General features: G+C 41.0%; 1 protein-coding gene across 1 annotated transcript in view; it reads right to left on the minus strand.

The window, feature by feature from the left end:
* Nucleotides 1-12,347, minus strand: part of LOC129771274 (cell division cycle protein 27 homolog) — a 32,403-nt gene extending 20,056 nt beyond the window's left edge. Inside the window, exon 1 of the mRNA XM_055774762.1 lies at nucleotides 11,602-12,347. Coding sequence (XP_055630737.1) covers nucleotides 11,602-11,625 — 24 coding nt within the window. The 5' untranslated portion in view covers nucleotides 11,626-12,347. The remainder of the gene's footprint in view (nucleotides 1-11,601) is intronic.
* Nucleotides 12,348-15,325: the final 2,978 nt, after the last annotated feature.

Below are 15,325 nucleotides of genomic sequence, written 5' to 3' on the forward strand. Positions count from 1 at the left end.
GGAAACCTTAGAAGGTAACCGAGAAGACTCGTTTAGAATCAATCGGGCTCACGAAATATTCCGTTAATCAACGAGCGTATTATTTATCGAACTGCAACGGTGGGCAAGAATTTAAGAATTATTATATAATTAAAGAACTAATGAATTAAAAATTGAAGAATTAAAGAATTAAATCAAAAGTACGATTCAGACGCATTCCGTTATATTCCAAACTGAACACAGTAAAAAAAATGGGGCCATATTCGATAGCTGCCTGATCAACATTTTAAACATATAATATAGAATACAAGATAATACAAGAATCACATATTGACACAGAGGAAATAGGAGATGGAATTAAAAAATCTGGAGGTTGAAACTTATAATTAGTGTCGTAGTTGCGCGACATACGTAATAACATGTCACGGCCACGCAAGTGCTAGAAAGAACTTGTCTACTATGCAAAACAATACCACCAATACATGTGATACGTTGTCGCTTCCTCCAGGGTAGCAACACAACACTGATTAGCCCGTTTAATGTATACAAGACGCGCGACTATATTCATTGGACGGAATTAATACACGAACACTAATAAATTAGAAAGGCTAATGGCACTTTTGTCCTTCTTATCGCTGCACTTCCGAACTTTTGCTCATGTTTTTCCTTATTGTTCGCGAAACTTTTACGTTTTTCATCGTGAGAGCGATTATATTCGGAGAATGGGTGGGAAAGAACACACGCACATCTATTCAACCTCCGACGACGGTCACAGATATCAAAACACAAATATAAACCATAAACGAAACTATAAAAAGGAAGGCAATAAAATATGACACTGTTTGTTTTTTCTTTCTTCGTTCTCGCGCTGTTAAAATATATAAAAAGAAAACCTTCGGCCGTGAAGCGAGTAGAATTTAGTTAATGAGAACACCGATCATATTTCTGCGGTTACACTGCCACAAAAAATCACTGCATACGGTTTCACTCGCGAAAAAACGAAAAAAAAATGAACGAAACACGAAGCAAACTCTACATATTTTTTCTGAAACAAGTTCCTTTTCCAGAACAAAACCTAAAACACGATTTGACACGATTCCATTCGAGCGATTCCATACACGCACACGCAACGAAAAGAAAAACGCGCCAATACCCGGAACTAAGTGAACCGAGAATGCACTAACACATGCGAGAAGAAAAAAAAAAAAGCGCCGCCGAACGAAATATTTGTTATTCTTCATTTTCGGAAAAATAATCCCGGAAAAATAAAAAAATACACTAGATCAGATGTATCAACATAGGAAATACACTTTTACACTCGATCAATAAATTTTTCAGTCGATATTCCCGATAAATACTAATACTTGGAGCGCAAACAAAGAGTAAACGGACACGTCTAGTCTGCATCATCGCTCAACCCGAACTCCTCTTATAAATTTCCTAGTTCTTCTATCAAAACTCGTCATTATAGTGTAATTTTTCTTTATAATAAAGCACTCTAGAGCCAATCAAGCAAACGGAGCCAAATTTGACGTGTTAAGGTTTATGTTTATGAAATGTTTCTATGATGGCTTGACTTACCTTCCTACTCTGAAAGAGGAGACTCCACACAAAAAAAACTGCATAACTTGAGAACTGTTGAGTACGCTCCTGGCGTGTTTGCGCACCTTCCCATCCAATATCTCCACCCCACTCATACCAGTGTATGCAGGTATTGTATGACACCTATTTCACCGACGTTACCATCAAAATCTATTGTTAAAAGAACAATTTCGCGTGCTCCATGCAAACGTGCGGCAAAATTATTATAAACTTACAAGCTAACTTGTTGATTGAATTTGTGCTAATTAATGCTATATTATTGTGCTATCTATTGATTTATCAGGTAAAAACTAATATATGAAATATTGAAAGTCAGATAACTAACTAAAAGTCCTGTGCAGTGCTCACTCTAGAATACCTAGTGAATTTGTTCTAACCTAAAATCTACCTACATTCTAAACCTACATGCGAAGGTAAACTTACTAGTTAAAATATAATTAAAATGTCTAAATCTAGCCTATATAAAAGGTTCTAGTACGGAGAGTATTCGGTAAAGGGTTGATTAAAACAAAATCTACACTAGGAGACCGACGAAATACATCACATTTTCTTTGGTATACTGATCACCATCAAGTATCGCACTACGGGACTGAACGTAAGACAAATGAACAAATTAATTCTCATGTAGTATTCAAGATAAAAACATGTAAACTAACACATACACGAAATGTAATGTATTTGCAGGAATATAATAATATCCCAGTTGAGACATAAATCCCACGTCTTTGGTCGTCTTGATATTATTGATTCGGAAATCACCCCCCGTGGCGTTATAAGTTGGCAAATTCCCAACATTTTATTATATTCGTTTATTGAAAGATAAACGCTTCAAGTACCGTCATGTCGTATCGAGGTCGATCGAATAAAGGCAGTGATGCCGGTGGTAGCAATAGTGGTGCAGTTGGAGGTGTTCGTATAGAGGTCACCAACGAAACGATTGAGCCGGAAATTTCATTTCCTGGTCGTTCGTGTAGAGTTTGCCGTGCAGACGATACTGACGAAATTGGTGAGATGTGATAAGTATCTTAAATGGTTCCATTTTACCTGTGTTGGAGTTACCCAAGCAATTGAGGACATGCCCTGGAGTTGTACAGGTTGTACAAAATCGATCGAAGATTCCAAGACGTTGCTGAATCTGAACAGCGGAGGTACTTCCGTAGGTGGAGTTACAAAAAAATCAACAGCTGTAGTTGATGGTGAGCCTTTGGTTCATACTAAGCCAAGTGATTCTCTGGCTCTCAAGACATCGAACACGAACAAACCCGAACCAGACTTGAAGCTTCAGAAAAACGAGAAAAAGAAGTCATCGAAAGCAAAACTGTAACAGCAACTTCCAAGGTCAACAGCAACTGAAAAAACCACCGAGAATAGTGAAAAAGGCGAGTTCCGTGGTATCCAAAGTGTCCAGTCGAGCGTCCAGTAGAATTTCGCAGTCACTTGCGAAGTTGAAATTGCAGAAGCTGGAAGAAGAGCATACCCTGGATGCGAAGAAGCTAGAACAAGAACGAGTTTATTTGAAGGAGAAATACAAACTACTGGAAGAGATGGCTAGTGACAGTGGATCCTTCGGTGGATCAGATACGAATAGTGAGTTGAACTCCATAAGAAGTTGGCTTCCTAGTGCGCAATCAAGCCACAACTCACACAGGGAAGATCAACGCTCGGTTCCTGAACCACGAACGGGTCCCATTACTGGCCCGCATGTCAGCCATCGATCCAGAACCTCAATCGATGTGCCACGTAGTGTCCATAGTGAAAGTCCACCGAGACGTAAAGAAGATTGGTATCCGCTAACCAAGAAACAGTTAGCAGTGCGGCAATCATTCCAGCGTGTCTGGTATCTTCCAGTGTTCCCGGTAACAAACCCGAATAAGCCGGGAAAAGTGAGAATCGTGTGGGACGCAGCAGCTAAAGTGTTCGGAGTATCACTTAATTCTGCCTTGCTGAAGGGCCCTGATCGTCTTGCATCGCTGTACGCCGTATTGATCGGGTTCCGTGAAAATCTCATAGCCCTCACTGGTGACATACGTGAGATGTTTCACCAAATTCTTATCAGGATAGAAGACCAGCAGTGTCAACGATTCTACTGGAGATGAAAACGGAAAAATAGTCGTATACGTCATGTGCGTCATGACATTCGGAGCTTGCTGCTCCCCTAGTAGTGCTCAGTATGTCATGAACTTGAGCGCTACTCGCTTTGTTCAGGACTACCCAGCAGCAGTCGAGGTGATTGAGAAGCGGCATTACATGGATGACATGTTGGTGAGCGTCAACACCGAAGAAGAGGCTATCAGACTCGCCCAGGATGTGAAGTTTATCCACTTGCAGGGTGGATTTGAAATCCGTAACTGGACTAGCAATTCGCTGCGCGTTCTAGAAGCTCTGCGCGGAAGTAACGTCGAAGAGAAGAGCCTGAACCTCTCCTCAGAAACAGGAACTGAAAAGGTGCTCGGGATGTGGTGGTGTACCGCTGCAGACGTATTTACGTTTAAAATCAATTGGAACCGATTTGATCGTGATCTATGGGAAGGCCGTCGCCAGCCCACGAAACGAGAGGTTTTACGGGTCCTCATGACAGTGTTCGACCCTCTTGGTCTAATCGCACCATTCTTAGTGTTCCTCAAGATTTTGCTACAAGAAATCTGGCGTAGTGGCATCCGATGGGACCACAACATCGATGACAATGCCTTCGCCAAATGATGTAGTTGGCTACAAGTCTTGCCTCAAGTTGAACAGGTTCGAATACCGCGATGCTTCCGCTCGCAACTTTTTCTAGAATACGATGAAATTCAGCTTCACACATTCGTAGACGCGAGTGAAAACGGTATGGCTGCCGCATGCTACCTGCGATTCAAGCGGAACGAAGCAGTCCACAGTTGTTTAGTTGCCTCTAAAACAAGAGTAGCCCCTTTGAGATATCACTCGATCCCAAGGCTCGAACTCATGGCAGCGGTCATAGGCACAAGGTTGTCTCGAACGGTCCTTGAGTCTCTGTCCTACAACATCTCCAAACGTGTTTACCATTCAGACTCTCGGGATGTAATTTGCTGGCTGTATTCGGACCATCGTCGTTACACACCGTTCGTTGCCTGCCGAGTCAGTGAGATACTAGAATCGACAGAGCAGAATCATTGGCGCTGGGTCCCAACAAAACTAAACGTTACTGACGATGGCACGAAGTGGGGGAAGTTCCCCGACATGACTCCAAAATCCAGATGGTTCAGCGGGCCAGAATTTCTACGACTTCCAGAGGAAGCATGGCCTTGTCAACTGACGAAAGGGAGTAAAACTGATACTGAACTTCGTCCTTGTCTGCTAACTCACTTCACGGTGCCAGACCAAACGATCAATGTTTCCAGCTGGAAGCGGATGGTCAAGGTGGCTGCGCTTGTCCACCGTTTCCCAACAAACTGCCGTCTCAAGAAGCAAAATAAACCCATCATTTGTGGTCCACTCTCCACCGAAGAAATGCAGGTTGCTGAACGCTACGTGATACGCCAAGCTCAACGGGAAGCCTATCCAGACGAAGCAGCTACACTCCTGAAATCGTCGAAAGAATCAACGAAGTCCATTCCCAAAAACAGCTCGCTCTTCAAGTTGACACCCTGGCTAGATGATCATGGATTAATGAGGATGCGAGGCAGAATCAGCGCCTGTGCTCAAGCCACCGAAGACGCTAAAAATCCGATAATTCTCCCACGTGACCACCACACCACCAAGCTTATAATTGCACACTGGCACCATAAGTATCACCACCAGAACCATGAAACCGCTATAAATGAGCTCCGACAGAGATACTGCATACCTCGACTAAGAGCAGCCTACGCAAAGGTGCGTCACAACTGCCAACACTGCAAGAATCTCCGCGCCGTTCCTGAGCCTCCAATAATGGCCGATCTCCCTCCAGAGCGGCTTGATGCCTTTGCCCGACCCTTCACCCATGTTGGCGTCGACTACTTTGGACCAATCGAAGTCATTGTAGGCCGTCGAGTGGAGAAACGATGGGGTATGCTGGTCACATGCCTGACCACCCATGCTATCCACATTGAAATGGTGCCAAAGACAATTTACAGCAATCGTGGCACCTGCTTTATAGGTGCAAATAGGGAACTGACAGATGTTGCAACGGCTCTCAACCAGGACGAGCTGATGAAGGAGTTTAGCGGTACCGAGACGACCTGGAAGTTCAATCCCCCAGCTTCGCCACACATGGGTAGCAGTTGGGAACGCCTGATAGGTATTGTGAAACGGAATCTGATGGCAATTCGGCCGGCACACAAGCCAAGTGCTGAGGTGCTGCGAAATCTGCTTACAGAGATCGAGAACACCGTCAACTCTCGGCCACTGACGCACGACCCGGTCGATGACGAATCGGCTCCTGCTCTCACCCCTAACCACTTCCTCCTAGGTTCGTCCGATGGTACAAAGCCACTGTGTATCCTAGATGACACCGGAGCGACACTACGACGGACCTGGCGAATGTCTCAACAGCTAGCCAATCAATTTTGGAAGCGCTGGCTGAGCGACTACTTGCCGGAGATTACACGCAGAACGAAATGGTACACCAATACAAAGCCAATTGTGGTTGGAGACGTAGTGGTTATCGTCGATCCGAAGCTGCCCCGTAATTGCTGGCCTAAGGGCAAGGTCATTGGAATCAACGTCAACCGGAAGGACAACAAGATTCGTGCGGCAACCGTCAGAACCTCAAATGGGATGTTCGAGCGTCCTGTGGCAAAGCTGGCCGTATTGGATGTACGGCGCGATGAACTGTAAGCCGACCAACTGATCGACGTACCAGGGGGAGTGTTGAGTACGCTCCTGGCGTGTTTGCGCACCTTCCCATCCAATATCTCCACCCCACTCATACCAGTGTATGCAGGTATTGTATGACACCTATTTCACCGACGTTACCATCGAAATCTATTGTTAAAAGAACAATTTCGCGTGCTCCATGCAAACGTGCGGCAAAATTATTATAAACTTACAAGCTAACTTGTTAATTGAATTTGTGCTAATTAATGCTATATTATTGTGCTATCTATTGATTTATCAGGTAAAAACTAATATATGAAATATTGAAAGTCAGATAACTAACTAAAAGTCCTGTGCAGTGCTCACTCTAGAATACCTAGTGAATTTGTTCTAACCTAAAATCTACCTACATTCTAAACCTACATGCGAAGGTAAACTTGCTAGTTAAAATATAATTAAAATGTCTAAATCTAGCCTATATAAAAGGTTCTAGTACGGAGAGTATTCGGTAAAGGGTTGATTAAAACAAAATCTACACTAGGAGACCGACGAAATACATCACATTTTCTTTGGTATACTGATCACCATCAAGTATCGCACTACGGGACTAAACGTAAGTCAAATGAACAAATTAATTCTCAATGTAGTATTCAAGATAAAAACATGTAAACTAACACATACACGAAATGTAATGTATTTGCAGGAATATAATAATATCCCAGTTGAGACATAAATCCCACGTCTTTGGTCGTCTTGATATTATTGATTCGGAAATCACCCCCCGTGGCGTTATTAGTTGGCAAATTCCCAACAAGAACTAATAGAGGAAAAAATTCAAAATTGGAATGTGAGAACTTTAGAACACAAGAAATGCTTTTATAATGGTTTGACACCCCTCCCTTCTTTGGAAAGAGGAAGGAGATGTGTCACACACATTTCAACCAAACATGGCAAATCATATTTTCGGAAAACTGTAAAGGGAATTGGGAAAATTTGGAAAATTGAATTCCTACAATTACATCGTTATAAGCGTTGGTAGTTGGTATTTGATGTTTGCGCTTGATCTTTGATCTTTGTTCGAAAGTGGAAAGGCATTTTCAAGTGAAAATATAAATATAAATGTCGAGGAAGGAATCGTCCGATTTGAGCTGTCTTTATTTTCTTATATTTTCTGTATCAAACATGGAATAGTAACAAAGAAACATGTTATTAGCAATTGATTGAAGAATCTTGAATCTTTTCACTGTATATAATCGAACCCTGCATTTAATCAAGTCAAAAAGTTTTTTTTATTTGTTTTGCATATAGAATCTCTCAGGAGATGACACCGTAACGTTGAATTATTAAATTTTTTGGTACTTACGCATTAGCGTCACCGGAGCCGAAATTCGCATGGGAGCTCCGTTATCATTTGTGTTGTTTTTGCCTACCAAAATGCACTCATATTTCAAAGCAAAATTACCCGAGCAAACGATCAAACTGAAGGATCGTCTCCTATGTTTCAAACTATCCGGGCAATCGGTGGAACACAGATTTGCTTGCGAGAGACCGCCGCTTCTGACGGCGGGTCGGCGATCGACTCGGATTGCATAACCTCGGCGGCATGGCACGACCTTGGTTCCTTATCCTGGTTAGATGGAGACTTCGTCACCATTACATTCATCCTAGAATAAACTTCATTGCGAAAAAATACATTGGTAATGAAAATTGCAGTTCGGTGGCGTTCATACGTGAATACCGCAAAGCACAAATATGCTTTTTCGTAGCACTAAAAAACAATAAAATAGTGCAAACAACAAGGCAACAGCAACACAAAAGATAACTGAGTGCCCGTGCAAACCATAAAATTGCTTTCTATTGAAATTCGTCACCATTGTCGCAAAAACGTAAGTATCGATTTTGTCTTGAAACAAGTCATATTTGAAAAAAGACGGGTGGGTAATGTCGGGGACATAACCGGAGTGACGTAGGACTATACAAAGGGGACAGCTTTTGTTAAATATATATTTTATATATATTGTTTTATTTTCTTCTCCTACGTGAATACCTACCTATCTACCTGAAAAATGGATTAGTTTACTGTTTACTCTTTATTAATATGTTGAGGGTTGAAAAGAACCTTTGGTGTTGTGTTTTTGTTATCACTCGATATTCCCATCTTGTTCGGTTAAACCTTCCTGTTTAGCTATTACGTTTGCCACTCGCCACAGCTTTCACAGTTGGAAAATTTCTTCTTATCTAGCTTGTGACATATTGTTCAGTAAATTACATTTAATGCGACGTGCCCGAGAAGCACTTTGCCACTCACTGAAACTAATTGTTGCCTTGATGAGCGCCGAACCGAAGCTGCTCTGTTCTTGATGCGGGTTTTCTGATTGTCGTGAGCAGCTTTGCAAGCCAACTCGAGCACTCCGACGGCCGAAACTCTATAATAGCTGTTAGGTATACTGGTGCTCCGGCACCAATCCGTTCGGCCTAGTTACCCTTGCGGAGCAATCAGTGAATGCGACCAACAGAGAACTGGAGACCTGCACGGTTCGAGTGAGACTTTGCCTTTCCCTTAACTTGTCCTCCTTTGTTACGTCCACGATGCCGATGCCGTACCACCACACGGGTTTACGGTTTGAAAGAAAATAAGATATTTTTTTGGGGTCCGCGTGTTTTATACTCTAGTGGTACACACTCACAGGATAGAGACAAATCAGCAGACTCAGCCAGAGGGGCGAGTCCAACGAGACGAACGAATGAGCGTTAAAAGGGAGCGATGGCAAAAAAATACATTCATTACGATTTGTTCGCTCGTTGGATTCACATGCAGGCTAAAAAGGGTCCTTTTCAGGATCACAAAATTATCTTCAATCTAAAGAGTTTATTGTTTTGTTGTCACTCGATATCCCCATCTTGTTTGGCTAAACCTTTCTGTTTAGCGATTGCATTTGCCACTCGCCTCAGCTTTCACAGTTGGAAAATTTCTTCCCATCCAGCTTGTGACATATTTTACAGTAAATTACATTCAATGCAACGTACCGAAGCGCCACTCAGTGTCGCATTGGAGGCGATTTTAACCTGTAATTGAATATTTGCGATGACAGTGGTACAGTGTCGACTTTCAATGTGGGGTCATAATTTGGATCTCTATGTTTACAAAAATGTCCAACTAAATAAGTCGCATTACATGTCCGTCCAATTAGCTAAATGTCGAACTAATTGTAAATTACTGTACTTTCAATCTGGAAACAATTTAAGAGTTGGTGAAAATTGAATAATCTTGAAAGTCCCCAACTATCAATAAGCTCAGAACTACTGCCAAATTCACATACTCATCAGATCCTGGCAAACAAATTATGAAAACATCAATTTGTGTTTTATTATTATTTTGGATAATGTTTTAGAACGCATTGAACTTTATTTCCTAAACTCTTTTTTGGAAGGTTTAATGGCCCTGAAAAGCGCCTTGTTTTATGGAATGGTTCCAATTTAGAAAACTTAGTACTCGTGGTTTTGAAAAAAAAAACATTTCGAACGCCCTCGATGCCGCCTTGTTCTGGATTTGCCACCAAAGCAGATTGTAAAAAGAGCAAACTTTTTTCTTCTTCTACCTGATGCCGTTTTGCGATTGCGTTTGCCACTCGCCACTCGCTGCAACTGCCTGTTGTCGTCTTGATGTGTTCTGTTCTGAATGCGGTTTTTCTTATCGTCGCGAGCAGCTTTACCAGCCAACTCGATCACTTCGGCGGCCGAAACTATATAACGGCGGCTAGGTGGACTGGTGCACTGGTACTAACGCGCTCGGCCTAGCTACCCTTGCGGGGAACTCCATATCAACACGGTTCGAGCGGGATTTTGCCTTTCCCTTCACTTTTCCTCCTTTACCATGTCCAGACATGGGTGCTTGGGTTGGTTTGTTGATGTGTTGTGATGCGAACCGATGTGGTGTACGGTTTGAATGAGAATGATCGTTACGGCAGCGGAGCGGGGATTTTTAAGCTGACTGGCTGGCTCGAGAATTACGCATGTGTGAGACTGCGACCAATGTTTCGTTCATTTTTTTTCTTTTTCCTTTCCAATCGTGCTTCATTCTATTTCGCTGCTGCTCTGGTTGCCCGTTTTGGTCGGTACGATTTGAGGAGCACAAAATGGACCAATCAAAAATGGGTACATAGTGAATTTTGAGAATGCTTGATATTTCACAATTATTCAATTATTTATCTCAAGAAAAATGAAATGTTATTCGTTAGAATAGATGCGTAGATATATTTCCTATCAATTGATGCAAAAACCTTTGCGATCTATTGAGAAATGCTCGAGTTATAAGCGTTCCAAATCTTGCATTTTTTCCTACTTATTCAGTGCCTAGATTTCCATTTCACCCCCTATATCTTCCGGTTAGACGTAGTCCTACGTCAAAATAAATAAAAATAATTTAAACTGTATATAATCGAGTCAGTATATAATAGAGTGTGTATATCGAGTCTGACCTGTTTTAGTATCGTATCGAATAACAAACAACTGAAAAATATTCGATTATTTGATGAACGATTATTTTCAAAAAACGGACATCACTAGTTGAGACTTGTGCTCATTTTGTTTGGAAAACATTGATGTTACAAGAGCCGAGTCGATTCCCAATCTCGAGCAACTGCAACATATGGTCATAATTAAGGAACCATCCCTCGCATACCAGCGCTGGGGCGGAATGAGCATTTAGAGCAAACTGTTCCTCGATATTCGAAAGGTAGCCCGTGAAGTCCAAGAGAACCGGAAAATTGTCAAGGAACAAAATTTATTCTATCCAGTTTGTATGGGTCGTGGGTGGAAATCAAATTGATTAAATTATATATAGAATACAAAAACCAGAAAGTCTATTGCGACAGCATCCCACAATCGATTATAGTATACTTAGCCCGAGCAAACCAATGGAAAATGCGTGTGAGTGAAAAACCCCACCCGATGCAACGATCGCGATTATATGTGCGTATTTATGAAATTACAACATAACGAAATCAGCTCACATTCACCATCCATCGTAAGCAGAGCCATGTTTATCATTAGCAAGGGATGGATCACCTTTTAAATATATTTATGATTATACAATTACTTTACCGTGATATTCTCTCTGTTAGTGTACAACTTTTAGTTGTTATTTTATTGATTTATTGATCACATAAACCTTCCGTTCTTACGACAAAAGTTTTGTTCGCCTGATAAACAAATACATAACTCTTTGACATCGCTGTCAGAAATTATCTCCGATCGATTACTCACCTGCACAGGCTCCTGCACTATCATTTCAGTAGAGAAGACACAAAAGTACTTATATTCCGGAAATAGCTGATAATTCTGATTCAACTTCTTCCCAGTTCGATAAAACCCGATCTAGACGGCAATTACTCGGCTTCCTCCACTGAAGATAAACTTCCACAGTCACGGCAATGATGAGGAAAAACAAATTTCACTGAATACATTACAACACTTTCTCAGAGCCTATTCACTTTTTTCTGCTGCTGCTGCTGCTGCTGCTGCTGCTGCTTCTGTCTTCTCTCCTACAATTGCTGCCGCTTCCAACTTGGTTTTTCTTGTGTGTTACCCTTCGACTGCTGTTGCCTTTGCTGCCACCATCGATGCATACGTCCCTCGCGCACTGTGTGCTTCAAACTTTATTGTTGCCTAATAGAAAAATACACGACGCCCATGTGTAACAGGGGCCGCACGCATACTCCCTCACACACTAATCGCGGAGTCAACCTCAACCCCCCTGATTTGCTGATTGCAACCTTTTTCCAGCTTTCTCGTTTCGAGAGACAAATCCAATCGCGATGACGAAATTCACGTACAAGCGCTACTTTCGGAAGGAACTACGATTGCAGGAAAACCATCTTAGCGCCGATAATTTCACTCCGAATTTTGCTGTTGCAACGCGACAAAACAATCGAATTATTGAATAAATCCGTCTGCATCACGGGCAAAACGCCACTGTGACGATTTTTTTTCTCTATATGAACTGTGCGCGTTGCGGTTGTGTGCGTGAGATGTCTTTGACGGTTAAAATGTAGCTCGATTTTTAAGTCAGGCGAAAAGATTGCGGTCGACAGTGTGAGACCCACGTGGCGGAAAATGAAGATCAACCAAAGTAAAATACCAGGTGAGTCAATGATGCAAAAAGCGACTTGATAAAATGTGAATAAACATGTTTATTTGCGGGATTACTGTTTAAGAAAAGTTTAAGAGATTTTAATTATTAATTAAATGCATATACGATTGTGTGTTATCGGGCCTGATTCTCGAATACACTTCACGGTGGAAACGAAATAAACGGCACGCCATTAAACTACCTTTTACGAGTTAGTGAAGTGTCGAAGATAATAATGAGTTTTCAGGCAGAATGAGCACTTTTCAAATAAAAAATCATTAATGAAAATTAACTTCTTCGTATCAAACTGGTATTGAATGTGAGTGGAAAACTTTGTTTTCTTCATGTGATAAATGATCTCATACAAAAATTTCATCTGAAGATAATTTGATATTATAATGATAAGTTTAGTGGGAAACTAATCTCGTATCCAGATGTCGACACCGTACCGTTGTCATCGCGGATACGTTTCATTCCATTTCCACCGTGAAGTGTATTTGAAGTGTATTCGAGAATAAGGCCCATCGTGATACATGTTATAATGTATACCGTAACGGATTTAACGTTAGTATAAACTGACCAGACGTCTCGCAGTCCCGCATTTCAACAAAATTTCCCGCGTAAGATTCCGTCCCGCATTTGGCAAAAAAAACGAAAATGTCCCGCGATATCAATATATTTCAATAATTTTTCATGTTTAATCATGTTGATTTTCTTAACACTCCTATACTCGCGCATTGGTCTGTCAGACCGAGAAATCAATAATTCGTTCATTTCTCAAAAAATATCAACACTACGACTTTGCGCTTCTCTCTAGCTTCGTTTTTCGTCGTTCGTCATCGTTTAGCGTATCGCATGTGTTGGTACAAAAGGGACATGTGCCACTTTTTTAACACTTTCGGTCTGACACACCGACGCGAGTATAGGAGTAACTTTTTTGGACAAGTGCCTTTTTTCATATTCTAGAACATTGTTGAACGAAATGTGTAAATTAATGTTAGTGGAGTGGAATATTTATTGCATATAATGCATAGGATCATTACCGGACTATTCTTATTTGATTTCAATCCCTTCTGTAAATGGATTGAACGGATCCATGTTTAACTATTCGTCGTTAGATTCATACGTTCAAAAGCAAAACATAAATATTTGACTTTCGTAGAGTTATTCGCTAAATATAATGGTCATACATATACACACTTGTGAGAGAATTTCACTTGTGGTGGAATAATTGTAAACAGTAAACTATAAACTAATCGGTGGCTTATGCTAATTTCTAACAGTTACAGTTTCGGGGATATTTTTTTTATAATGGACAATATCAACAAGAAAGCAAGAAAAAGAAAAGGAAGTTCCTAGAAATCCTTTTATATCATCTTCCCCATCTAAAAAAGGCATTGATTTTCAGTTTTCCAAAAATACAGACAAAGAATATTAGAACCTCTATCATCTGGTAATTATCTGGTCGTTATACATTCTTCTCTTTGATAAAAGACCCGAAAAATACGCAACAACTGCATGAAATGTAAAAAAATATGTTTGTTTCGAGCATGCAGTTATGCTATGTTCTGATTCTTACTCCAATTAAAACAACATTCGATTAATACGTTTTTATGTTGTTTTATAGCTCTTTATACTTCCATAAATTATATTCAGTTGCTTACTTTTAATTTATAACAGTGAAAAATTCGAATTTCGTTATTTGTGTTGGAGTATCAAAAATTACTCTGTTTCGAGGAGGCTGAATTAGATGAATATTAAAACATAATAAAGCCGAAGAAAACATATCTTTTGGAGTTTTTTCATTCAATCAAACCCTCTCCTTCAAATAAATGCCAATAAAGTCTGAAAAATACACAATGGAAACATAACAGAGAAGTTCAATTTTCGGTCTGTGACACCGTGCGCGAGTATACGTGTTATGATTTTGCACGCGAGTACAGGAGGGTTAAATGGAAGAACCTCAAAAAAACTTTTATTTGGCCGACTGTTCAAGAGCGCTTCTAATGCATCCAACGATTAATACGTTGAGCTGGTTTCATCGCACCGACATTGGGCTTTTTGTTTAGAGAGTGTCAACTGGAAGCGACAGCAACAAAATTGGAAAATGATTTTTATATAAGTCCCCTATTGATCCGCAGAGACCAACGTGAGTCAGACGAAAAGTTCATCTTTGGTTCACAGCTCGGTCAGGACTTAACGTTTTAAATAAGCCGGAAGAACTAGTGTATATATATATGAAGTATCGTTAATGAAGCGCTGGGCGGTCTTACGGAAGTTGGCCGGAACCTGAACCATGGCCGATGAAAAGATGTATACCGGCGTGTTATTTTACCTTTTCGTGGCTTTGGAGTTCGTCTGTCTCTCTATTTTGGCCATTTGCCCAAAAGTTTTCTATCGGGCGCAGCTGGGGAATGTTGGGAAGGTTGGTGGTCTTCGCAACACTGTTTATCTCCAGCCGATCCATCCTCCAGTGATCTTTTGCATAATGGGCTGATCCCAGGTTCGGCATAAAGATCACATTACCTTCCCAACTCCGGCAGGCAAATCGTACTATATATCTAGCCGTTCACCATGTGACTTGAAAGAAGAGCGGCTTAGACATTCCCTTCACGTCTGTCAGAGAAGGACCTTCTTCTTCTTCTTCTAAATACCAGATCGGCTATTTCTGGCGGACACAAAGTGCTTCAGGATATCCAACTCCTTCGCTGTGGGGTGGAGCTTGCAGTATGGAAAAATCATGAAGTTGCTTGACAGTGCTGCTGCTGCGAATCAACAGCCTTGAATCATTTTTGTTGTAGACTTAATAAACGTAAGATTTAAAGAAAATTTGTTCCTATAAATTATCTTTCATCGGGA

The sequence above is a fragment of the Toxorhynchites rutilus genome, chromosome 2 (assembly GCF_029784135.1).
Source record: "Toxorhynchites rutilus septentrionalis strain SRP chromosome 2, ASM2978413v1, whole genome shotgun sequence".
Classification (NCBI taxonomy): Eukaryota; Metazoa; Arthropoda; class Insecta; order Diptera; family Culicidae; genus Toxorhynchites; species Toxorhynchites rutilus.